The 25,389-nt window shown below is 51.3% G+C and overlaps 1 protein-coding gene across 4 annotated transcripts in view; it reads right to left on the bottom strand.

Annotated features, from left to right (window-relative positions):
* Positions 1-24,075, bottom strand: part of EPHA5 (EPH receptor A5) — a 139,602-nt gene extending 115,527 nt beyond the window's left edge. For 3 of the 4 annotated variants that reach the window (XM_077302526.1, XM_077302527.1, XM_077302529.1), the window contains exons 1-2: positions 23,915-24,075; positions 11,346-11,410 (exon numbers count right to left, since the gene is read on the bottom strand). In XM_077302526.1, the coding sequence (XP_077158641.1) occupies positions 11,346-11,410; positions 23,915-24,035 (186 nt within the window). In that variant the 5' untranslated portion in view covers positions 24,036-24,075. Of the gene's footprint in view, positions 1-11,345; positions 11,411-15,640; positions 16,578-23,914 lie in introns of those variants that run through there. The other variant, XM_077302528.1, reaches the window with a different exon arrangement.
* Between the last annotated feature and the right edge of the window lie 1,314 nt (positions 24,076-25,389).

Here is a 25,389-nt window from a genome sequence, read left to right as displayed (position 1 = left end):
TCTGCAAGTATAAGAATGCATGAGAAAGCATTTTGAGATTAACTATACAACCCAATTTGTATGGGATCAAAATACAATTCCACAGAAGAATGGCACGCAGGTCCCTTTGTCTCAAGACACAGTATTCTGAGAGAAATGCTACAGGTTTCACCAGGAACCCTGGCATTAATTTGATGCTAAATGTTTATTTCCAAGTCTCTAACAACCTGAGAAGGAAAACATTCATGCATTTCAATTACCGGGTGCGAAATCATTTATAGCAGACCTGTTTTTGAATTGGAAACATTCACAGGCTAACAGCTAGCAAGTTAACAGGAACCAGACTTACAATAGTCCCAACAATAGCATGATTCACTTCAGAATAGACGCACAGCGTCAAAGGAAGATCTCACAAGTGCTACTAAAAATACAAGTCGTCCAGCATGTGGCAGCCCAGCCGCAGGTTCAAGGGCCAATTTTATTGATGTAGGGCAGGTAGCCATTCCTTTCAAAGGCCGAAGCATACCTGTAGAAATGTCCTCCTTGCAAGAGGAAGGAAATCAACCTACTTTTTTCTTTTTTTAACGCAGCTGTCAAAAGACATTTCAGCAACGACGGGAGAAGCAGATTATCACCAAAAAAAAAATCTTAAAAATGAACTCTTGGTTTTCTTCCTCAGTGGCAGCCAACTGTGTATTCCATTTAACCCCCCCAAAAGATGCACAATGCTCCTCAGTGAGGAATACACACAGGAAGTTATCGAACTATTAATGAAGGGTACGAGGGCTTCATGCATTAACCCAGGGGTAGTCAAACTGCGGCCCTCCAGATGTCCATGGACTACAATTCCCAGGAGCCCCCTGCCAGCAAATGCTGGCAGGGGGCTCCTGGGAATTGTAGTCCATGGACATCTGGAGGGCCGCAGTTTGACTACCCCTGCATTAACCCATTGTGGGCTGCTGTTACAGTGAGCCTTGAGGTCCTCAGACACGCAAGCCCCTTTCCTTTTGGAAAGCAACCGCTGCTCCTACAAGCTCTCCACTGAAACATCAGTCCTCCTCTCTCCAAGTCAGGATCAAGCCCTGGCTTGGACTGGAATCCCGTAGCAGAGGGAAGAGAACAAACCGCTTGGAATGCAGGACAAAGCGACACGTTCCAGTTGGGGGCTGCCGATTTGGAAGCCATTTGTATCATACCACATTCAGTTTTAACAGCCATAGCAACTTTTTTCAAACTGCAGAAGTTGTATTCCAACTCACTCTGAGTATGTGGGGCAATACGGGATTCCCTTGACATTTAAAGCACATGGCAACGTGACAAATGTATAAATGCAGATTTGTCTACATGCACCACGGAAGAACCTGCGTCAAGAACAAGGACTGAGCGGTCTGGGAACAAGGACAAGCCGGCCGGTCCGGGAGTGGCACTATATAAAACCAATAAATAAATAAATCTGCTCTGAAGCCATCACTTGTCCTAGGAATGGATTCATTGCTTTGGTGGGTCAGAATCAGGACTTGCACAGGAATCAGTTTGCTTCCCCAGACATCTGGGGAGACAGATACATTCCCCTCGCCTTCCGTGTAACTCGGCAATATCCGTGTCGACAGAAGGATGCATCTCTCTGGGGAGAACAGTAGAGAGACCCAGTGGTCTGAACCATCAGTTTAGGTCTCAGGTTCAGGTAGGCTCGCCCCATCTGACATAAAAACATGTTCTCCAACCAGGCTTGGTTCTGTTGAGGTGCCTTATGAAATATTTTAAAAAATAACAGATGGAACGTAGGACTCCAAAATAACACAGAGCTACAGCCAACAGCTCAGGCCCATAAATATTTCAAATCTGGATTAAACATATCAGTGCTGTGTGGGAAAGCCTGCGTTATCTGGTCACAGGGCATAATTGAACTTGTTTGTCTACATCAGGGATAGTCAAACTGCGGCCCTCCAGATGTCCATGGACTACAATTCCGAGGAGCCCCTGCCAGCATTCGCTGGCAGGGGCTCCTGGGAATTGTAGTCCATGGACATCTGGAGGGCCGTAGTTTGACTACCCCTGGTCTACATTAAGAAAGGCCAGCCATATCTGGGAGACCCACAAGAGGTTGACTCAACTCTTCTTGTTGGGACACTGGCGAGCACCGCAACTCACCTCCAGCTTTGGATCCTTACGAACCTCTCTTGCCACTAAGCAGCTGGCTCTAATTTTAATCGCTCAGCAGTCCCTGAGGACCCCCACCCCCCACCCTTAATGGACCAGCAGCCCGATGAGCAGCCAAGGGAGCCTCTGCTCCTTGCGTTCATGCTCAAGAGCCCCAAATTTTTTCCTCTCGTGTGTCTGAAGGTAGGAGACGGACATGGAGATCGAGTGCCTGAATTTGCACGGGAAAGAACAAAAAGAAGAGCTGGTTTTTTTTATACCCTGCTTTTCACTGCCCAAAGGAGTCTTCCTCTCCCCACAACAGACACCCTGTGAGGGAGATGAGCCTGAGAGAGCTCTGAGAGAATAGCTCAAAGAGAACTGTGACTAGCCCAAGGCCACCCAGCTGGCTGCACGTGGAGGAGGAGGAGGGAATCCAACCCGGTTCTCCAGATTAGAGGCTGCCTTTCTTGCCTGCTTCACCGAGCGGGCTTTCAAGAGTTATGAAGAGAGCAGCCATTTTGAGGCAGTCCCGTTTCATCCGTGTGTTTACCTGCTTCTTTTTGCATGCAGCCCTTTCCCCCCTCATGGACTAGTTGCAACGATGCACAACAGGACGGGCAATATTCCTCACAGGCTCAAGAGCTCACTGCTGCTCCTGGAAAGAAGTCCGCTTTGAGTCTGAAGGACTCTGCGCAGCCCTAGGGTGACAAAGCAGCCCTTCAGCAAGACCGGCCAGCTACATTTCAGCCCGTTTGGTCCGAATCCACCTGGAGGTTGGCAACTCTAAGGAAGACAGCCAAGGCTTCCTCCGCTTGAGGCCCAGGGCCTGTCCAAAGAGAGGATAATGGGCCCCAGAGCCCCAGGGGCCAGATCCACATAAACCTCCTTCTTATATGCTAAACTCCAAGGTCACACTTACCCCTTGGTGGCCACTAATGTGTACAAAACGCTGACCCGCAGAAATGCTGATTAGGCACTAACCAATATTCCACATTTCTCGCAGAGAAAAATTCACTTAGGGATCAGCAACCCAGCCAAAGAATCCTCAGCCTAAGAGAGCCCTGGTCCCATCGATGTGTCCGAAAACACAGGCCTCTCTCTTTTCTCTTTTCTCTTTTCTCTTTTCTCTTTTCTCTTTTCTCTTTCTCTCCCTCCCCCTCCCCGAACACACAGAAACACAGAGAGAGAGAGTGCTGCCTCCCCCCCCCATGTCCCCCGCCTCTAATTTGCCCGCTGCTTTGCACAGAGATCGCATGGCAGTCTGAGCCAGGGGCCCTGACAACTGCCTCCATAAATCAATTTCTGATCTTTCATTAATCATCTTTTGGTAATCAGTGGCCATTCAGTGCAAATTTACATCTCATTTCTGTTGGCCAAACAGCCGCATGAGGGCTTTGACGCTTAGTCAGCCTTAAATGGTTATATATCCCCCAATAAACACTCCGTGAGCTGCATTAATGGCCCTGGCCAGGCACACCAGCGGCACCAGGCCAGGGGAGGCAAGCGACAGGCAGCCTCAGAGCAGAGGCTTCTTCCAGATGGGGATGGGGAAGCGCCACGCTGACAAGGGGGTGCCAACCTCCAGGTGGGGACTTGAGATCTCCCAGAATTACCACTCATCTCCAGATTACAGAGAGCAGCTGCCTTGGGGGGGGAGCACTATGGCATCAGGCCTGCCGCGGTCCCCAATTGGCTGGCTTGTCCAAAGGTTTCACCCATCAGGATCCATTTTCCTCCCCAGAGTGTGCAGTGGAGATGGGCATGCTTCTCTGTCACAAAAGGTGTGCCAACAGGGAACCGGCCGCAGTGTGGAGATCGCCCCCCTTCATTTGCATAAAAGTTCCAGCATCCCTCGGATGAGCCTGTGGTTTAAGTGACAGATGGTTTTTAAAAACAAAAAAGCGCCTATAATTTTGCACAAGGAAACTAAAGAAACATTATCCAGGGCGTGATGAGTTACCCTTTGCCATGTACAATACACCAAAAAGCTTTCTAAGAATGGGTACATTAACAAAAGCCAATTAAAGCAGCAGAACACAGGGAAAACTCAAGAGTGATCAATGCAAAAACGTTCAGGAGTCTCCCTTTTGTTCCATTCGTCTACTATCCGCCAAGGACCTCTCAGGGCCAGCCACGTTTCCCCTTCAGGCACCTGCCCAGGCTCAGGAGAAGGGGCAGGGCTGGATCCCGCCTTGCCAGCTCTGGGTTGGGAAATCCTCGGGGTGAGAGTGGGAGTGAGTGGGATTTGGGGCAGGGAGAGACCTCCGAGGGCTAGAATGCCATGGAGTCCCCCCCCCCTTCCAAAGCAGCCATTTTCTCCTGGGGAACTGATCTCTGCAGTCTGGAGAAGAGCTATAATCCCAGGGGATTCCCCAGGGCCCACGTGGGGACTGGCATCCCTACCTGAGTCCCTCAGGGCCTTCTTCTCATGTCTTGGGCTCTTTTCCTCTTGTCTGACTCCCATAGAAGGTCAGAAGCACCAGGGAGGTCCAACAGTGACCAGCATCCCTAACCTCTGAATGGACAAATCAGTTTGTGACTCCAACTGTCCGGGGGGGGGGGAAGAGGGGGCGTGGAGAGCACTAAGAGGTTTCCATCTGGAGTTTTTGAACCTGAAGCAAACGCTCAGGTGAAGGGAGTGTGTTGACCTCATAGGACTGCAGTTGGTAAGCAACTCCAGTCTTGGCAAAGACCAGAGTCCTGCTGCTTTGCTGCTTCTTCAAAAAAGAAATTTCTTCAAGCCAAGAGTCTGCTTGCGGGGGAGCCTAAGAGCAAGCTCCCGCTGCCAAGTCAAGCATCCTCCCATGGGCATGAGCCCTTTGTCCCCAGAGGCAGAAAGGTGGGGTCAGCTCTTTGCCTTTGAGGATAAATGTCACTTTGTGTCAGCCTCAAGAGCAAAGGCTTCCAGCAGGGTCACGAGAGGCTATCAATCCCACAGTCAAGCCGGAGTCTGTGGCTGAGTCAAGGGAGTCCATCTGTGAGCCACCCAGCCAGGGGAAACCTCCAACCTGAACAACGGCTGAACAACGGATGACCACCACCGGGAGGTGCTCCACAGCCCATTCACCGGAGGCATCCAGGGTTTGAGTCCCCAGGCTCAAGGACCAAGCAGCCAAGTCCCAGCTGGATGGATGAGGGGGGAAGAATGTCACCTGGATTAATCCAGACACCTCCATTCATGCACAGGAGTGAGACCCAGGTTTCCATCCTGGGTTCCCTGCAAGGAGCAAGAGGAATGGGTGGGGGGGGGGGCACAAGACAGGCTTATGGGCCACAGCCCCTCCCCTTTCAAGATAAAAGCCAGAACTAGCCTCTTCAAAGCAAGAACCCAACTTCTTTCCTCATCAAGCACAAATTAAACAATATTCGCATGCTGAGTCTAGTAGGAATTTTTTTTAAGATTTATTTTCCAGCTTTAATCAAGTAATGACATAAAATTATAATTCAGTAAGAAAATAACTCCTCAAGCCCTTAACTGGATTTAATTAACATTTTTAAAACAGCGGGGGGGGGGGGCTACTGAGTTATTTATTCCTGTTATTATTCTACCACTAGCAAGCCACTTGGATAGAAGCATAAGCCAGAAGCAATCGTGGCCAAGATGCATCACAGAAAGCTGTGCTGTTGAGGAGACACCTCTCTGGGCACCTGTCCAGGGAGTGTCCAGAGTGACCTGCTGTCTTCCTTCCTGCCCAGCCCCCCACCACACACACCCATGACCTGATGGCTCACCTGATGGTTATTTGTTTATTTGATTAGACCACCCCCTCTCTCACACACGCTAGTTTTAGCGTCATTTGCTACTTCTCTTCTAGAAACTAAGACCATTCCACTTTTTTCCATTTTATACACTAATAACTAGTTGAGTAGACTTGCCAACCTCCAGGTGGTGGCTGGAGTGCTCATGAGATTTCGACATCTCCAGATGAAATAGTTCTGCTTCCCTGGGGGAAAGAGCTGCTTCGGAAGGTGGATTCTCTGGCCCTGCAACCCACTGATGTCCCTCCCCTCCCAAATCCTGACCTCCCCTGAGGCTCCATCCCCAGAACCTCTGGGCATTTCCCAACCAGGAGATGAAAACCCTATAAAATGATGTGTTTTTTGTTAAGGAACAAAATAGTTCTATCTGTAACTAGTAACAAAGCCCATTTTAAAAATGGGCTTTGAAAGGGGTGGCGGGCAGGAGGGCGTGAGAGGGTGGCCGCGGCTCCCTTTGGCACACAAAGTGGGCTAAAGGGAGTGGAAAGCCCCCTCCCCCTGTCGTCGGCAGAGACAGGGCTTTGCGGCCCACAGGGAAGCTGTAAACTCCCCCCCCCCACACACACACACACACAGCTCCCTCCCAGCAGGAGTGTACCTGCGGGCCCCAAAGCTCTGTCGTTGCCTCTCTCCTCATGGGTGACAATGGAGGCCACAGCCACAAGGCTTCCAGCAGGCAAGGAGGGAGGGTGGGAGCTGGAGGGGGAGGGCCAATCAGGGTGGAGCTGGACGGACAGGGCCCCGGACAGGCTCCTCCCAGGAGACTGTTTCCCAATGATATAAGGGAGTGAAATGGTGTTAAGGATAGGAAAATAAACTCCAATAAACTCGCAAGAGTGAGCACTGCTGACTCCGTTCAATGTCTGGTATTTCCTGTAACAAGTCATCTCTGCATTATCCAGTACCGTGAGCAGCTTTCCGGGTATTTCCCAATTCTAGTATTTTTTGCCCAACAGATATTAGAAATATCCAGAATCAAGTCAGGAAGCCTTTTTGTTCCAGTTAATCCACAATAAAATAGTCCTTTAAACTTCAAAAGGCCAAGGTATTCCGTGAGCGGACTCGGCTTTCAGAAACCAGGGCCCATTCCGCACATGTAGGATACTGCACTTTCAGTGTGCTTTTGTGGATGGGCCTTCCTGTGCAGAACAGGAAAATCTACTTCTAAAGTGCATTGAAAGTGCATTATCCAATGTAGCCACCCTCTCACGCCCTCCTGCCTGCTGCCCCTTTCAAAACCCATTTTCAAGGCCTCTGAGCCACAACACATCACAAATATTTAAACTTCAGCCCCACTGAATAGCTGGGGGGTGTTCTAAATAGTGCAGAGCATGGAAGCCAGGGGCTTGCTGCACACTATGGTTATATAGAAATATCAGCTTTTGTTGAGGCAACACAGCTGGGTGGGCAGTGCCTTGAGGTTAGCATCACTCCCCTGATTGGCCAGTTTTCTGATTTTGCTTTGGTTTTTGATAGATGAAGGTGTGTTTACTCCTGGACAGCCATCTTAGCACCGCCTTAGCATCCCCGTTCCGCACACACACACACACACACACACACAGGTTTAAAATCGAAGATGTTCTTAGCTGTGTGTGTTGTTGCTGTTGTTTTCTGACAAGGATTGGCGTTTAGTGAAAACGAATGCTGAAGGCTAAGCTCTGCTTGCAGGAGAAGCCATCTGCAGCCTCCCCAGGCATGCCTGAGTCAGCTTCCCCACTTGCTGGCAAGGGGAGGGGGGGGGGCTCATTGGTATCCGGCAGACCCAGGTTCAAATGCCCAATTGACTCCCCAGTTGAAAAATCGGTCCACTTGTGCTCCCTTGTTTCCAACTTCAGTTGGCCCACTCCTGGAATGGCCCAGCAAGGCCAGCCACACATTTCTGTCCTCAGACACACACTGCGTGGGAGCGGCATGCGCACTGTGCCTTTGCTCTCTGCTGGCAGCTCTTGATCGGGACCTCCGAGGGGCCAGATACGGGTGGGAAGCGGAGCCTGTTGGCCGACTCTTGCTCAAGAGAGAAGCCCTCGGCGTTCTGGGCCTTCCCTCAAAGCTCCTCTTTGCAGCAGCAAATCAAGAGGGAGGGAGCTGCTCTCCCCGTGACTGTAATAATCATCGCTCTCCCTTCCACAACCGGAGCCAAGAATCAGATCGTGAAAAGGAAAGAGACAGATGATATTAAGCGGAGCAAAACAAAAGCAAGGCCAGCTTGGCTTACAAAACTCATATTTGAGGTTCAATATTTCTCCTAATTTAAAACATATTTACAGGCCAAATCCCAAGGAGCCACAGACAGGCGCTAAATGCTTTGGGAACACTCAGGAACTTCCAGCCCTGTTTGTCCAGTGGGCCATTCATCAACTGCAGTCATTAAAGAAAAAAGAAAACAGGAAAAGGAGATTGCTTCCCCTGAGCTACTTGCAAGCCAGTTTGGTATTCATAAGCGTCACAAAAAAGCTGAAGACCAATATCTATTGGTTGTTACATTTATATCCCCAGAGGCTCAGTCAGGGCAGTTTGCAAAGTTTAAAATATACAGCATTAAGAAATAGGTGTTTACAATTCCTTAGTTACATTTAGAATCAAACCTGTCCATTCCACCTTCCGGTTACCTCCTCTTGGTGGGAGTGAGATGGCGGCAGAACTCAGGGGAACCATGTGAGAGAGCTTGTCTGGGGTGGACTTCCCATTCCTCAGAGGGGAAATGGGTGCCTCTCTCCCCAGCAGTGAAACTGAGGCTCCAGCCCTCGAAGCAGTCTACCCTTCCTATAATCCAGGGTGGTCCAGCTGTGGCTCTCCAGATGTCCATGAGCCCCTGCCAGCACCTGCTATAATGCAAAGCCATTGCTGTTACCAACACCTCCCCCCCCCCTCCTTTTAGACCTGGCTTGGGGAGTTTCAAAACATCAGAAGATAAGCTTGCCATTTGTTGCCAACTCCCGGGGGATTTGCTTTCTGAGGCACACTTCCTTCCAAGGAGACTGCCCCACTGGGAGACTCTTAACTCACACCCCTTGGAGTGACTCTAAAACCAACCCAAAGCGAATTGTCTCTCCTTGCCTCCCCCACTGTCAGGACCACAGGGCTGCTGAGTCCAGGTGGGGAATCCCCTGGCTGGAGGGGAGGGGAGGGACCTCAGCAGCCACAGGGATCTCTGTAGTCTGGAGTTCAGGTGCAATCCCAGGAGATCTCCAGGTGGGCAACCCTACGTGAACAAGTGGAACTAACCGGCTATAGGGAGCAGGTTTAGGGGAACCGCGGAAGCATACTTTCGGAAGGACAGTCCCTTGATCCTAACTCCTGTGAAAGGCTCCTCAGGAGCATCTCTCTCTCTCCCTCCCCCCTCCTTCTCCTCAAACATACTAGTTGTTAGGGTTGCCAACCTCCAGGGGATGGCTAGAGTTCTCCTCGGATTACAACAGATCAGGTCACCTGTTCTCTCTGTCTCAGATACCACTTGAGGTAGTCATCGCAGGCTAATTAAGCCAGCATAGCCAAAATCCACTGCACAACTCCACAGAAGTGAATGGGGAAGCATGTCATTTCATACACACACACACACAAGCACACACCCCAGCCTGGTTTTGAGCTGCTCTTTTTCACTTCTATGTGTATTACCCAAAACTTCCCAAGGGAAGTCTTCAGATCCAGAGTTTGGCATCACAAGCTTGTGCTTGGCGTGGGGGGGGGAGAGAGAGAGATGCCGCTCTCAAGGGACCCTTCTGAAGGGCCATCAAGTCACTAGACGGAGTATCCTTGACAGTCCTGGTGGGAAAGGATAAAGGCCTTTAAAGCCACCGTCAGAGGAACGTCTGGAGTGCCAGAAGGCGGGTTCCAGTGCAAGAGGGAGAGAAGGCAAAATCCCCCCCCCTCCCCAATTCGGCCACCGCCCCAAGGAGGACATTCTCATGATTTAATCAGCAGTTGATCAAAAGCAGAGCAGCTCAGTTAAACCATCGGCAGATGGCAGGCCGAGAAAACACTGAGATAGGTCTTAAAGGGAAAGGCTTTAGCCAAGCTAAAACTTGAGAGTAAAGCTCCACGTTAGTATGTGATCCCTGAGAAGATGACAATTAAGCGGAAGAAAGCTAAGCTTCCCCTGAGGAAAGAGCACCTAAAAATAAAGCCGGTTGTGCAAAGTGACAATTCACTCAGGATCCAAGAAGGACAACTCGTGTTTGTAGCCAATAGTACAAACAACATTTGTGTGACCCACAAAGTACACATGAGATTAACCGATTCTACACTTGGATTTCTCTCCTCTTCCATCAGATTCAACACTGGGGTCCCCCCCGTCCCCCCCCCCAAATGGTTTTCTTTTCAGAGGAGAAACCAAATTCTGTTTCTCTGATTTTCCCCCTTCCCCCACATCTATATGTCCAAGAGGGACACATGAGAATAATTAAGGGAAGTGGGGGGGGGAGGTCTCCACTGAGGGAGTCCAGGGATCCTGCAACTACAGGATTCAACAAAATAAAGCTCCAACGTGCTCCTTTAGAACCATTTGCCTGTATAACCAGGGTGCCAGGAATTATCATTATTTTAGTTCCCTAATGACATTCATATGAAAAATTAAAGAGCAGGGCAGATGTTAAGGACCTTCCACAGATGTACTTTCTTCTGAGCCCACCATCAGAGGACCACAGAACTGTACATTGATGAGACCCCAGCTTCTTGACTCGCATCAGCCATCTTTCCCCACGCACATGAACCTTTCAGCTGGCTGACAGCCGCTAGTCTTTGCAAGTATTATGGGCTTATAGATGGCTCTAAAAGGGGATTACGTAGATTCTGTCTGTGGCTTCTGTCTGTAGATTCATGGTGACTAAAGGGAACCTTCACCTTCAGAGCCGGGGGGCAACATCAGGGGAAGGCCCCACCCTCTCTGCCCTCCAAAGGAACCAATCAGCTTCTGTGTGAGAAGGGATGCTGGACTAGATGGACCCTCCCTGGTCTGATCCAGCAGGGCTCTTCTCTTCTTATGTACTTCAGGCCTTCAGGGAAACACTCAGGTAGAAGCATCAAAATGCATAAATAAATCCATGCTGTCAGTCCTGCATGATCCACATCCATGTGAGCTACTGACCAGGAGATGACGATCCCCCTTCAACTGAGGGTGGGGGGAGGAGCAGCAGAATGGCATAAATTCAAGACATGCTAGGGACGGCCGTGCAGGACGAGGCTGAATGAGGCGCTTGCTCCTTTTAGGAGGGTCTTTGTCTCCAATGAAGCAAATATTACAAGGGCACCACAAGCCCCTAACGAGTGCATGTCAGCCAAAGGAGACTAAACCTTAGAAGCTGGGAGCCAATTCACGCTCTGGGAGCCAAAATTATAAATGCATTCCTGAAATTGATGTCCAAGTAAACTCAGGAAGCTTCCAGTCCATCCTCCCCTGCCCAAGCTGAGAACACAAGTCCTAAACATAAGATAGGACTAGCACATCAAGTGCACAATAAGAAACTCACCCCATTCTTCGGATAGGCGATCCACCCAAGATCTCCCATTACTGATCGTGAGTCCAGTAAGTTCACTGAAAGAAAGAAGGAAAAAGCGATCTTTATTTCAGCAGATGCAATGGGGGGGGGAGAGAGAGAGAAGAGCTCAATGGATGATCCTGCCCTGGGCAGAGAGACCCCAAAAGCTAATGCCAATCAACCTGCTGCCAAACAGAAGGCAAGGGGCAGACCCTGAGCTGAATGAACCCCACCTCACACGGGTGAGGGAAGGCAGAGGGGAGGGAGGGTGTGGTTGTACATTCTGCCTGGCAGGCCTGAAGGTCCCGAGTTCAGAAGGTCCCGAGCATCTCCATTTTGAAGGATCAGGCAGAAGGTGAGGGGAAAGACTCCGCCCTGAGACTCTGGACAGCCCCTGCACGGCTAAGAGCGCTCTGACCGCACCGCTTGGCCAGAACAGCCCTATCAGGACTGTGACCAGCTGGCCAGCCAGATGAGAAGCCGCAGCTCTTAACCACTAAACACTAACCTCCCCTCCGGCCCCTTCCAACACACACACACACTCTCTCCTGGTCTCAACCATCCATCCATCCCCCACTCCAAGGCCCGGCCCTCTTCCTCAGGGGGCAATGTCAGTCTCTCGTTTGACTCAGCAATGGCTAATTGCTCATAGCTCAAGTGTGATGACAGCAGAGCCCCAGGAGAGCACGGGAGGGACAGCCTGGCCCTGTCAGATCTCTAGGGATCTGCTAGGGTGGCTACTGTGGCAGGTGGGCAATGAAGGCCACTGGGAGCAAGTAACAGCCGTGTGCCCTTCCAGGGGAGCTGAGGGGGAGCGGAGTCCACCCTGGGGGAAGGACAGGGCTTCTATTCCGCTGCCACACTTCACTAAGGAGGGGAGGGGAGGGGAGGGGAGGGGAGGGGAGGGGAGGGGAGGGGAGGGGAGGGGAGGGGAGGGGAGGGGAGGGGAGGGGAGGGGAGGGGAGGGGAGGGGGGCAAACTGGGCCCAACTCTCATCTCTGATGTGAGGCATCCAGAAATCCTTCCATCGAGCCAGCTTCCCAATGACTGTCCTCGGCATAGGCACCTGGTACCTGGCACGGGTCACTTTGTTCTTGTGGGAATGGAGCATGACCCGCCTCTCCATGGGGGGGTGACAGGATGTGGATGGAGATGGAGCACCACGAGGGGATACTGATCGCTGTGTTGTTAATCAACATCAGATTCAACAACAACGTCTCCTGGACTCTGCTATGCTTTCTTAATAAAACATTTTGCTTAAAATGCTGGGGGGAGGGGGGGTGTAAGCATGAGAGGGGTCCTGATCCCCGTGAGGGATCGCCATAGGTCAGCATTCCCATCCCGCACCGGCACATCCCGGGAATCCACGGAGGAGCCCTGACTTTTCAGATGAGGCGAATGGGAGCTCAGTCAGCAAGACCACAGAGCCGGCAGAAATCACTCTGCTACAGTTGTAATAATTAAATTGTTCAAATTGTAATGGGTGAGCAATGAGTATTGATTTACATTGGATAACTTAATTAAAACCTGTCCTGGAGAAGCAACTAATGAATATAATTAGATGGAATGTTTGATAGAACCAAGATACTTTGCATATATTAATTAAAGCATCAAACAATCTTTTAAATGTGTGGTTCGGGTTTTTGTTTTTTTGTCAGAGCTTTAGAAACTTACGGAATGAAATAGAAAAAATGTGCATTTCTAATAGGATGGCCACATCTCTGTTGGCCAGTGGCAAAAGCTGGAAGAGGAGGACTGCCAGGCACTGGTTGGGAAACTCCTGGGAGGTTGCGGGAGGGTGCCTAGGGAGGACAGGAACCCCCCGTCAAGACCCTGTTCCCTACAGACTGGAACTCAGCCCAAAGGCCACAGCGGCTGATCCTTCTCCTGGATGCTTGAGGCTGATCCTGCCTTGAGCAGGGGGTAGGACTAGATGGCCTGCATGGCCCCTTCCCACTCTAGGATTCCATGAGTCTAGTTCAGCAGTGGAATGGGCTGCCTAAGGAGGTGGGGAGCTCCCCCACACTGGCCATCCTCAAGCAGCGGCTGGACAGATCTTTCTCCTGGATGCTGGAGGCTGATCCTGCACTGAGCAGGGGGTGGGACTAGATGGCCTTTGTGGCCCCTTCCCACTCTAGGATTCTATGAGTCTAGTTCAGTCATGGAATGGGCTGCCTAAGGAGGTGGGGAGCTCCCCCTCACTGGCGGTCTTCAAGCAGCGGCTGGACAGATCCTTCTCCTGGATGCTGGAGGCTGATCCTGCATTGAGCAGAGGGAGGGACTAGAGGGCCTGGATAGTCCCTTCCAACTGTAGGATTCTATAAATTCAGCTTAATATCCAAATATGCTGGTAGTCCTGCCCATGGTAAATGGATGCAAGTGTTTCTGTGCAAATGCTACACTTTGCTCTGTTTATGAAATAACTTGTTTTTTGCCTCCAGTGGGTATTCTTTCCTGCCTCTCAGATGACACAAATAAAGCTTCACATGCTCCTGTGGCACAGGGTGGAGGAGTGTGCTACTCTCAACCATTGGGTGTGCCTGCAGTTTATTCTTATAGAGCATGGAGATGTTCTCATACTTCTACATTCCACAAATATGTCAAATAGCACAATTGCAAGCACTGAAATATACCAAAATAAATCATCCCTCTTTCAGGTGTCGCTGGACTTTTGTTCCAAGCATCAAAGCCAGACATCTTGTAAAAAACCCAAAACATTTTTAAATGTGTTACGTTAACATTACATTAACTGGCTCTAGTTTGGCTTTATTATAAAAACAGAGATTTCCAAACAGCTAGACTATCAACGGTGGGAGGTCCAGCTGACATAATATTTGTGGATGAGCTAGCGATGCTTAATGGCTAATCCTTGACCCAGTGTCTGTACACCCCACAAATTCCTCAGGCCCTAATTACCACTAACACAAGGTCAATAGAAATGCGCAAAACAATACTGAATCTATATTATTAATTAACTTCATGCCCACCGGGTAGCACAAATTGTGTAAGGTCCAGCTAGATATTTGGGAGGGGGGGGGCAAGCATGCATGAGTCCAGCCTGCACGTTCTCAGAGACAGCTTAGTACGTGCAAATCAATTCTGTACGTGGATTCAGATCAAGGGGAAATTTAGACATCTAGGAAATGCAGACGCAGGACCACCACACAGTAATTATTACTTAAAGGAAAGCTGCACAACACTTGATGCTCAGGAAAATTAGCATATTTTCACCAGTTTCCTGAGGCTGGGGAAAGGAAGTGCCTCAGACTGGAAAGCAGATTGAAGCATCACTCAACGGGAGGTCCAAAATCTCCAGGAACGCTGAGGGGGGGGGGGGGACACTGTTTTTCAGTGGGGAAAATTCACTTTGAGGGTAAACGTGGCACAATAGTTCCTTTCTTACGGAACCCAGACTAATTTTACCATGCTTACAAAGAGGGAATGATGAACACACTATGGCGATCTACACACACAGACCTTTTTACTCCTTACTGGGGAATTCATTTCCTGCGTCTTCACCCCAAGGTCCCAACAAAATAAAATAAAATACAGAATAAAGGAATTGAAAATACATTAAAAACATCACCGCTGCTGCCGCCCCTCCCTTATTCACCCGCTAACCAGGACAGCACCCAGAGGAAACAAGACATCAAAGTCCTGGGTGAAGAGATGTGTTTTCATCGGGCACCCAAAACCACATAATGTAGATGGCTGGCCAAGCACCAGAGAGAGACTGTTCCAAAGTCTAGGGACCAGCCCAGAAAAGGCCCTTCTGCATGTCATTGCCCTTTGTGCCTCTGAGAGAGGTGGAACAACAAGAAGGAGAGAAGGGACAGCAAGAAGATCTCAGTGCTTGGGCAGGTCTGCATGGGAGAAGACACTCCTTCCAATAACCAGGGCCCAAGCCCTTTAGAGCTTTATATATTAACATCAACGCCTTGAATTTGGGCTCAGTAGCAAATAGGGAGGCCAGCATGATGTGCGTCCAGCCAGAAACTACCTTCATAGAATCATAGAGTTGGAAGGGACCTCTTGGGTCATCTAGTCCAACCCCCTGCACTATGCAGGACACTCACATCCCAATCACTCATCTACTGTAACTTGCCACCCGTTTGCCTTCACAGAATCAGCCTCTCCGTCAGATGGCTATCTAGCCACTGTTTTAAAATTTCCAAAGATGGAGAACCCACCACCTCCCGAGGAAGCCTGTTCCACTGAGAAACCACTCTAACTGTCAGGAACTTCTTCCGGATGTTTAGACGGAATTTCTTTTGAATTAATTTCACCCCGTTGGTTCTGTTCCATCCCAGTTTACAAGCTGCTGCATTCTGTACCAGTTTCAGCTTCTAGACCATCTTCAAGGGAAGCCCCATGTAGACTTCATTACAGTAGTCCAATCTGGAGGTTATCAGTGCATGGATCACCATGGCCAAGTTATCCCTATCCAGGAAAGGCTGATGCTCGAGAACCAGTCAGAGATGGAGGGAGGCACTCCTGGCTCCCACTGTCACATGAGTCTCAAATGACAGCAATGGATCCAGGAGAACGCTCAGATCTTGAACTCATGCTTTCTGGAGCAGAACAACCCCATCCAGAACTGGGTGTCCCTGAACATCCTGGGCACAGGACCCCTGGGCAAAGAGCCCCTCTGTCTCATCTGGATTCTCATCCAGTCCCGTACTGCCTCCAGGCGGCAATCGAGCATTTCAGCCACCTCAACTGACTTGGATGGAATCGAGAGAGAGTCCCTGAAGTGGCACCAGCAGGATCCCATGGCCAATGATCTTGGAGCCAGGTGAAAGATCAAGGAGAACCCCAAGGGTTGCATTGCCCCTCTCCTGATGCAGGCAATCCATCCAGGTGGTCGAGGCAGTTTCCGTGCCAAACCCTCCCCTGCAGGCAGGCAGGCAGGCTAAAATGGTAGTGCTGAAGCAGGCGAGGGGAAGCCCCCTCTGCTGGACTCCTGCCCTGGAAACGCCACGGGGTGCTGTGCGTTAGCTGTGCCCTGATGTCTCTCGATGGTGCTCAGCACCGCCTTGCAAGGAATAGACCAGGAAGCAGCAGGAGCCTGGCAAGTCTTGGAGCCCCAGAGTCCCTCCATCTCAGCGAGGGAAAGCCCACTGCAGGCTCACACCTCTGCCAAGCGGTCCATTCCAAGGCAAACTTCTCTCCCCTCATCAATTCCAAGCCGCCTCAACCGCACTGCAGCCCGGACCAGCTTCCCTGCTGTGCTCCTTTCCTTTGGCAAAGCTCTCCTGCTGCCCAGGCAGACTCCGTCCAGGACATCCACGTGCAAAACGGACTCAGCCTCGGAAGAAATCAAAAGCCGCGGGACGAGCAAACGGTTTGTTGATTATTGGTGTGAACAGGAAAGCCAGCCCACCAACAAATGGAACGGGAGGGGGACTGAGGGGGGGAAGGGGAGAGATGGGTATGTCTCCATTTAAATGCCAGTGGAGACTGGCCAGGGAGAAAAGTGGGCGATCAACAGGGTTTCTATTCAAGCAACCCATTCGAGGGCAAGAGTGGGACGACTGGCCGAGCTCACAAAAGGAAATCAGCCACAAGGATGACTACCTGGGCCAAGCCGCTGAGGGCATCAATGTCCATTTAGAGGCCAGGGGAGACAGACAGGCACCTTTATGGGCACCTTTATTCAGCCTCTTCTTCATTTACTGCTAGCCTGTCACTTTTCTTACAAACCACCCATGCACTGAATGGCCCCGGCACAAAGGGGATTCTTCTGACTTAGGACACAGAAATAAAAGAGAACATGTGATGGAGGAAGCTGTAAACTCCTGCAAAAGTGCCAACACACACAGGAAAGCTCAGGCAGAGGAGGAGTTCAGGTGGTTGGGGGGGGAAGGGCATGATTAACAACAGATGGCTGGATAATAAAATCAGAGTCCAGTGGCACCATTAAGACCAACAAAGATTTATTCAGGGCACCCTTCGTCAGACTAAGAACTTACATGACAGGGAATATATAGCAAAAATCAATTCTGTTACATCAGTAGACTGAGTCACAACCAAATACAGCCAATGATAATCCTTAGTCAAAACAGCCAATCAATCCCCTAGAATTCAGTGGACTTTACAAAGAGAAACCAAAATGCTGCTATTAGAGATCAAAAGCTATCACCTCCCCATATGTTGCTTGCTCCATACAACTGTGAGGCATTCCTCCCAGGGAACTGCTGCTGGCAATTATTGTCCTCGCCCACCCCCCACCCCACTAGTGCGGGATGGAGGACCAGGACTGCAGGACCAAGCTGGGAAACTCCTGGAGCCTGGGGAGGACAGGGGCATCAGTAGGGCACAGCGTCCTTGTCCACCCTCCAAAGTACCCTTTTCTCCTGGAATTTTGGGAGATCCCCAGGTTCCACCTGGAGCCATGAGTCGGCCCTCTGCACAGGAGGACTCCTCCTCAGGAGATGAAGAATCTGGCTCCATGCACTTGGTCCCAAATGTAGCCAGCACACCGCCTGAAGCACAGCCTCTGTCTGGAGCAAGAACTGGCAGAAGGTGGATCACCTGATAATGAACCGTCCACCCCTGAGCCATCAGCACTGCCAGAAAAACAGCCCCCCCCCGAAGCATACACCCCATCAGAGCCAAGCAGCCGGCAGCAAATACAAGGAGTTAAAGAAAGAGAAGACACTGCAGTCCTCTAGAGCAGGGGTCGTCAACCCCCGGTTCGCGGCCCGGTACCAGGCCGTGAAGGCCAAGGGACCGGGCCATGAAGGCCAAGGGACCGGGCCGCCGGCAGCCGCGCCAGCAAGCTTCTTGCTGTGAGAGGGAGGGGAAGAGGCAGGCGCGGCTGCCGGCATGCTGGCGATGCAAACGCGCATGCACTGAGCTGCTGCGCATGCGTTTTTTTTGTGTCCCCTGCTGGCGAAAACACGTATGCGCGACAACTCTGCTCATGCGTGTTAGCGCCCCTGCTGGCGAAAATGCACATGCGCGGCAACTGCGCGTGCGCGTTTGCGCACAGCTGCCGCATGTGCTGGTCGTCCAGGCTGTCGGCTCTCCCCCTCCCCCAGAAGCGGACCCCGACCGCAGAAAGGTTGGGGACCTCTGCTCTAGAGGCTCCCTGCTCTGAGGATGGCCCCCAGCCCCCAAGACGAGCTCAGACGATCGCCAAGAATCAGAGTCCAGTCTGTTTAAGACCAACAGAGATTTATTCAAGGCGGAAAAATTGATTTTTGCTATATATTCCCACGGTCATGTCTTAGTCTGAGGGAGAGTGCTTGCCCTCGAAAGCTCACAGCCTGAATAAATCTTTGTTGGTCTTAAAGGTGCTCCTGGACTCTGACTTTATTGTGCTACTTCAGACCAACACGGCGACCCATTTGAAACCACCAAGAATGCAAGTGATTAAATAGCATGCAGAATTTTATAACTGTAACAAATGGTTTTAGTTGTGACTGTGTCTATGCCATATCTTGTAAACCGCCACGAGGGAAGGGCGGTATAAAAAAATCTAATAAAATAAGCCTATTAAGTAGACCTCATTTGTCCATACAGAAAATGCAGATGATGTAACTGGGGGGAAATTCATCACCTGAAGCTGTAATAATGGTCTTTATTTGCATTGGATCACGTGAATAGCCACATCTCTAATAAGCATTACAGCGCACAGGACGCTCTCTTACACGGACAGAGAGAGACAGAGAGAGAGAGAGAGAGAGAGAGAGAGAGAGAGAGGGCGAAGCCTCTGGAAAGGAGGGCTCATTGGAGCAGACCTGATCTGCCTTTCCAGGTCCACCATGCTAGCCAGATTCGGAAGGCCTCTGGAATCTACCTGGACACAGAGAAAGAACGGAAGGGCACGAGCAGCACCTGGCAAACTTTCTGACCCCTGAACAGGCCTTGGCGGAGCTCACAGGGTTGAGAACTGGACTCTCCGAGGTCCACCTGAGCTGCCGTCACCTTCCAAGCTTCCAAAGGCCACCAACCCCACTCTAGCCATGTCCGTTTGCAGAAACCCAAGTCCTTCACTGACTGGAATGTGATCAAGCCACTGGTACAGAAGGATCCCTGGCAGACAGCATCAAGGAGACCTCGATTACAAAGTTCTTCCTTCCCTCCCTCCTGAACACACCACAGGCACCAGCTGTCAAAGCCTCTCAGGGGCAACACCCCAATCAAAAGGATCAGGGGGGGGTACAGGTTCCCAATTCCAGGGAGCGCCCGGGTGCCTTTGCTTACAGCTAAAGGGGAATTTCCCGGAGGCCTTGGTTTGGCTCTTTGCCCCGGGAGGCTGGGCTCCAGTTCAGAGTGTGGAAAATATTGATTGCTTCAAGGAATGGAAACAACTGTTCACCTTTCTAAAACTCATGCTTCTCTGCGGGAAAGATCACCGCTAGTTTTGTCACAGGGGAAATGAAACTAAAATACGTTTCTAACAAAAGGTTTGGAGTATACAGCGAGGTCCACAGAGAGCACACCCACAACTGAGGGGTTTTTTTACACAAAGTTATTGTTCCATTCCTGTAGCAGCTAGCACGCTTTGGCTGCTATTTTCGATGTTCCTGAACCTGTTCAAGGCCCCTGGCCCAATGTGCAAACATCCCACCCAGCCCTGAAAATGGCATGAAAGGGTTACTCAAGCGATGGATAGTTGGGTACTGGAATCAACCAAAATTTAACCGATTCGTGATTTATCCCAAAGGCACCTGCAACTCACTTGTATCTAAGTTCAGGCGGGTAGCCATGCTGCTCGGAAGCAGAACAAAGTTGAGTCTAGAGGGGTAGTCAAACTGCGGCCCTCCAGATGTCCATGGACTACAATGCCCAGGAGCCCCTGTCAGCATTTGCTGGCAGGGGCTCCTGGGAATTGTAGTCCATGGACATCTGGAGGGCCGCAGTTTGACTACCCCGACTCTTGGGGCACCTTCAAGATCAACAAAGTTTTGTTCAGGGTATTAGAACACAGTATCTAATTTGCAGTTCTGCCATGGTATCCTGTATCAGGCACACACCAGGCAAAACACAGCATGCCAGGCTTGCAGGGGGCTTCACCAGGTATCGATGTCTTCCAGCCTCGAGCTAAAACAAAGCCTTAATTTCTGTGACAAGATGGATATAGGGTTGCCAGCCTCCTGGGGATGGTCAGATGGAAGAGAAACCGCCAATCCCAAGAAGTTAGAGCAGAGAAAAGAATCGGCCACCACTGTTCAATAAAGGCTATTCCAACAATGTTCTCCAATATGCTTTCTTTAAAGTAGTCTGGTAGGAAATACGCCGGCCAGAGGTTTTAACCACGTTTTTGAAGGACGCCCCTTCCTCAGGGGCAATCTCCTGAACAGGAACAATCAGTGTGCTGCAATCCAATGTCTCAATGCTGACAACATGTGAGCAGTAAAAATGAATTCTACCCTGCCGCTATTTTCAATTGTACTGTTGTTTTATTCACTGTAAAGAAGCAAAAATCGGGCATTAACCCAGCAAATCTGTATGCAAAACAAAATTCACATTTATGAAAGATTACCTTATACTAGCTCCTGAAATCACACCTGTTCTTCAGACTACAGACTTCAGTTCCCCAGGGAAAAAAGGCCTGTTTGGAGGGGGGAACTTCATGGAATTATACCCTACAGCCATCTCTCCCCTGCTCCAAGCGCCAGAACAAAACTATCGCACAGCGACACTCACAAAGGACTCCGGAGACATCAGACCACTGCCTGCCACGGGTGGCTTTATGCTAAGTATTGCTTCTGAACACGGGAGACACCTTCACAAAGAGCAAACTAGTCTGCCAGTGGGATCACAGCCACTCAAGTCCTAGTCTTTGAAGAGGAAAGCTCCCCAAATTCTGTGTTGGACCTCCACACTCAGTCCTGCAGCCTCAGCAGAATTTGAGCACCTGATGCAGGTAGAGCAATAACAATGGGCCATGAAAGGACTCACAGGAAGAGTGCAAAGTGAGCTTTTACAACATCAACAACAACAAGCCTTTAATAGCATATAAACGTACAATATAAGGAGGGGGGAAGCAAAGTGAGCTTCAAATGCTCTCTAAGCAAGGACGATGGGGGGTGGGGGGTGGCAGTGAGTTACCCTTGGGATCTGAATGGGGGATTTCCAGACCACAATGCTCACTCAGCGTGTCCCTATGCTCACAAATGATATGTCATAAAGAAAGAGAACAAGTAGATCAATATCTAAACACAGCTGATTAAAAATCCCTGCAATAGGTTAATATAGTCCTATGCTTCCCCTTTTCTGCTTTGTACATCTGGCGCATTTCAAAGGCCCATGGGAAACTAAAGTGAGGAGACTACAGACATGCTGAGAAATCTGTATCCCAAGCTGGGAGACGTAGAAATCAGCTGCTGCCCCTCATAAGGTCTGCCATGCCGAATGAATTGTTTTTAAGCTGCCTGCAATTGATCCAGAGCACAGGTTTCTACCTGAGCATGCATGCAAGCCCAATGCCCCCAGCGGAGCACTGCTCTCTGATCACAGCAACAGCCTCCGCCCCAGAGAGAAAAACCAACAGGAAGGCTCTGGCCTCGGGGGAGCAGGAAAAGCCCTCCTCCATTCCCACCACCTCCAGGTGGAAAGAATTTAAACTCATAGAGAGGTATCTGGAAAACTGGGAACAACTGGGAGCCTCCGAGGGAGGGCGGTAGGTAGGTAGGTAGGTAGGTAGATAGGTAGGTAGGTAGATAGATAGATAGATAGATAGATAGATAGATAGATAGATAGATAGATAGATAGATAGATAGATAGATAGATAGATAGATAGATAGATAGATAGATAGATAGATAGATAGATAGATAGATAGATAGATAGATAGATAGATAGATAGATAGATAGATAGATAGATAGATAGATAGATAGATAGATAGATAAAGAGAGAGAGAGAGAGAGAGAGAGAGCTATTCTCCACTTACATGGGGGGGAATGGGAGCTATTCACGTATACCTTCCTTAGATTTAACCTCTTCACCACTGCAATCCTAAGAAGAGTTAGAGCCCTCTGAGTCTGCTGAAGTCATGGGGCTCAGAAGGGTATAATGCTGGTAAAATTACGAGTTGACACTGTGACATATCTTCTCCACCCACCCACTCACCCACCCTCCCTCCTTTTCTGTTTGTTAAAAATGTCACCAACCACGGGAGATTATTTCTCCGTAATCCTCCCATTAAAAGGTGTGAAATCATTTTGTTCGGTGCAATCCTAAACACATTGACAAAGAAATAAATCCCACAGGATTTCTTGGGGCTTATTTGCTGGCTGATGAGCCCAGATTACATCCCTGAATCTGTTTTTGAACAAACAAATCTCTCCTCCTCAATATCGGGTGCAAGTTGTCAAGCAGCAACACAAGCATCTTACGGTTGAAACCCAGAGATTGACGGAAAAATAATGCCAAGGAGAAACTCTGCCAAGTTAACCGTCTGGACAAGAACGGGCACTGTGCATTAAAAGGAGACATGTCAGAAGCGAAATGCCTTTTCCTTTAGGGCTCTCTCTTTCTCTTTAGTCAATAGTAGACTATCAAACGGTGCCAGAGAAAAAAGATCAGCCCAGGGGCTGCATCTGCGCTGTCCATCACCAGGGTGCCCTCATTTCGAAAAAGGGCATCTCCCCCAAAAGGGGGGGGGTGAGGAGGGCATATGAATGCCCCGGCTCGCCTGGTACTTTGCTGCCCTGACTAAAAGCATCCCCAGCTCACTGCAGCTGCCCCCCTTCCTTGCAGTGGGCAAGCGGCAGCAACCACAGCAAAGTGTCCTCAGCTCCGTGCAAGAAGGGCCGGGGGAAGGAAGCCGTGGACACAGCAGCCCGTCCCGCGCTCCGTGGCCTTGATCCCTTTTAAGGAAGCCGGCCGGTTTTCGGGGAGCTGAAGCTTTAAGCCAAGGGCCTGATGAGGAAAAACAGCCAAGGATGAAAAATGTTCAAACGCCTGTGAAAAGGCTAAAGGATTTCCAATGTCGGGATGGGTTTATTATTAATGTATATATTAACCTACAGAACGCCTGACCACGGTATAAAAAGGTATAAGACAAACCCCGGAATAAGACGGAGGTCAAGGCACGTGAACCAGGATAGCTAAACGGGGGGGGGGGAGGGCTGGCCACGGGTGGGCACTGCCAGGGGTGAGGCTGCAGCCTGGGGGGGAGGGCAGAGACTGGGGGGGGGCAAGGCCACAGAGCCGCCCCCCCCCCAAGCAGCTGAGTTCTGTCGTCTGGGACGAGATGGAATTCTGGGGGGTGCCCAGTTGGACCCGGAGGCTGGCACCCCCGTGGCTAAGGGAAGCCCCCCCCCTCGAGAGTCCACTTTGGGGGGCAAGGCGAGGGTGGCGGGGCCGCTGGCCTGCCTGGACCGAACGACCCCCCGGGGGTCTCTGCCTCGCCTCCGAACCGCGAGAGGCCGGCGGCGGAATCCCGGCTCCGAGGCCCGTCCGGCTCCTGCCCCCCGCTTCAAACGAAGCCGGCCGCTCACGGCAGCCTCCCCCGGCGCGGCCCCGGGCCAGCCCCTTCCCGGCCTCCCCCGGCCCCGGCCCTGAGCACGGCAAGCCCTCCCGCCGGAGCCTCCCTCGCCCGCTCACCTTGGCTGCCGTCCGCGCCGCCCGGCCCTCCCCGGGCCGCCCCGCCGGGCGCGAGCAGCAGCAGCAGCAGCAGCAGCAGCGGCGGCGCCAGAGGCGGCAGCGAGCGCGGGGCAGCCGGCATCCTCCGACGCGTCCCTCGCCGGCCCGCCGCCCGCCGCCGCCGCCGCCGGAGGAGCAGCCCGCCGCCAGCCCGCCCCGCCCCGCCCCGCCCCGCCCGCCGCCCTCGCCCCGCCCCCACCCCCCGCCGAGGGGCGGGCCTGCCGGGCAGGGGGGAGGCCCGGCCGGTGGCCCTTGGGACAGCCAGCCAGCCAGCCAGCCAGGAGGAAGGCGGGAAGCCGGCCCGTCTGTCTGTCCGTCGAGGCCAAGCCCCGGTCGGGAGGAGAGACGGCTCGAGCGCCGCGGGGGGGGGGGGGGGACAGAGCCGCCTGCCGAGGAGCAGCAACAGCAGCAGCCGCCGCCGCACGACGGGACGGGACGCTGGCATCGCCGCCGGGCGGAGGGGCAGGCCCGGGGGGGGGGGGGCGGAGGGGCAGGCCCACGAGCGACCGGCGGGCTCCGGAGTCTCCCCCACCCCCACCCCCTCTCTCCCGCCCTGCTGGGGCCCCGGGGAGCATCGCCCGCCCCCCCCCCCCGGGAAGGGCTGCCTTGTGCCTTCACGTCCGAGGGGGCACCCGGTTGCCTTTGGCCTCTGGCCCAAATAAGGGCTGCTCTTGAGAGCCTCTGGCTAGACGGGGGGGGGGGGGAGAGGGCCGGGCTCTTCCCCTTCTGAGCCGAAAGGTGAGTGACTCTCTCAAGAATCAGGGCCATCAAAGGCCTATGCACCTGCTCATCTTGCAACCTTGTAAATGCCATCAAGGGCCGACAATGCCCCTCCGGTCTCTACGTAGGGCAAGCAGGTCAAACCCTCCGCCAAAGAATTCATGGGCACCAGTCTGACATCAGAAGCCACAAGACGGAAATAGCTGTGGGGGAACACTTCAACCTTCCAGGACAGTCAATGAGGGACCTGAAAGTAGCTGTTTTATTGCAAGGAACTTCAAGAACAGGCTAGAAAGGGAGACTGCAGAAATGCAAGTTATTACAACACGCAAAACGATGACATACCCTGGACTCAACAAGGACATAAGTTTTTTTATCTCACTATGCATGCTAACCTTGTTCAACTCGTGTATCCATATTCCTCACAATTTATTTTATTTGTGATAAGGTGGCTGTAAAGTAATGGCAATGGAATGGAATTTTGAGTTTGACTCCCTGACCCTGGGATGGGATAATTGCCAGCAATTCCCTCACAGGAATGTTTCACCCTTGCATGGTGACAGATGGGGCAAACAGCAAATGGTGGAGTGGGAGCCTTTGATCACTGACAGAGTTTTATTTCTCCTATGTTTTTGTGAACCACAACTGAATTCCAGGGGACTGATTGGCTGTTTTGGCAGAATTATCATATGGCCTCTGATTTTATGAAGAATCAA

Source organism: Paroedura picta, chromosome 11 (assembly GCF_049243985.1).
Source record: "Paroedura picta isolate Pp20150507F chromosome 11, Ppicta_v3.0, whole genome shotgun sequence".
Lineage (NCBI taxonomy): Eukaryota > Metazoa > Chordata > Lepidosauria > Squamata > Gekkonidae > Paroedura > Paroedura picta.
The sequence above is the reverse complement of the archived record's forward strand: the minus strand, read 5'-3'. Positions and strand labels throughout refer to the sequence as shown.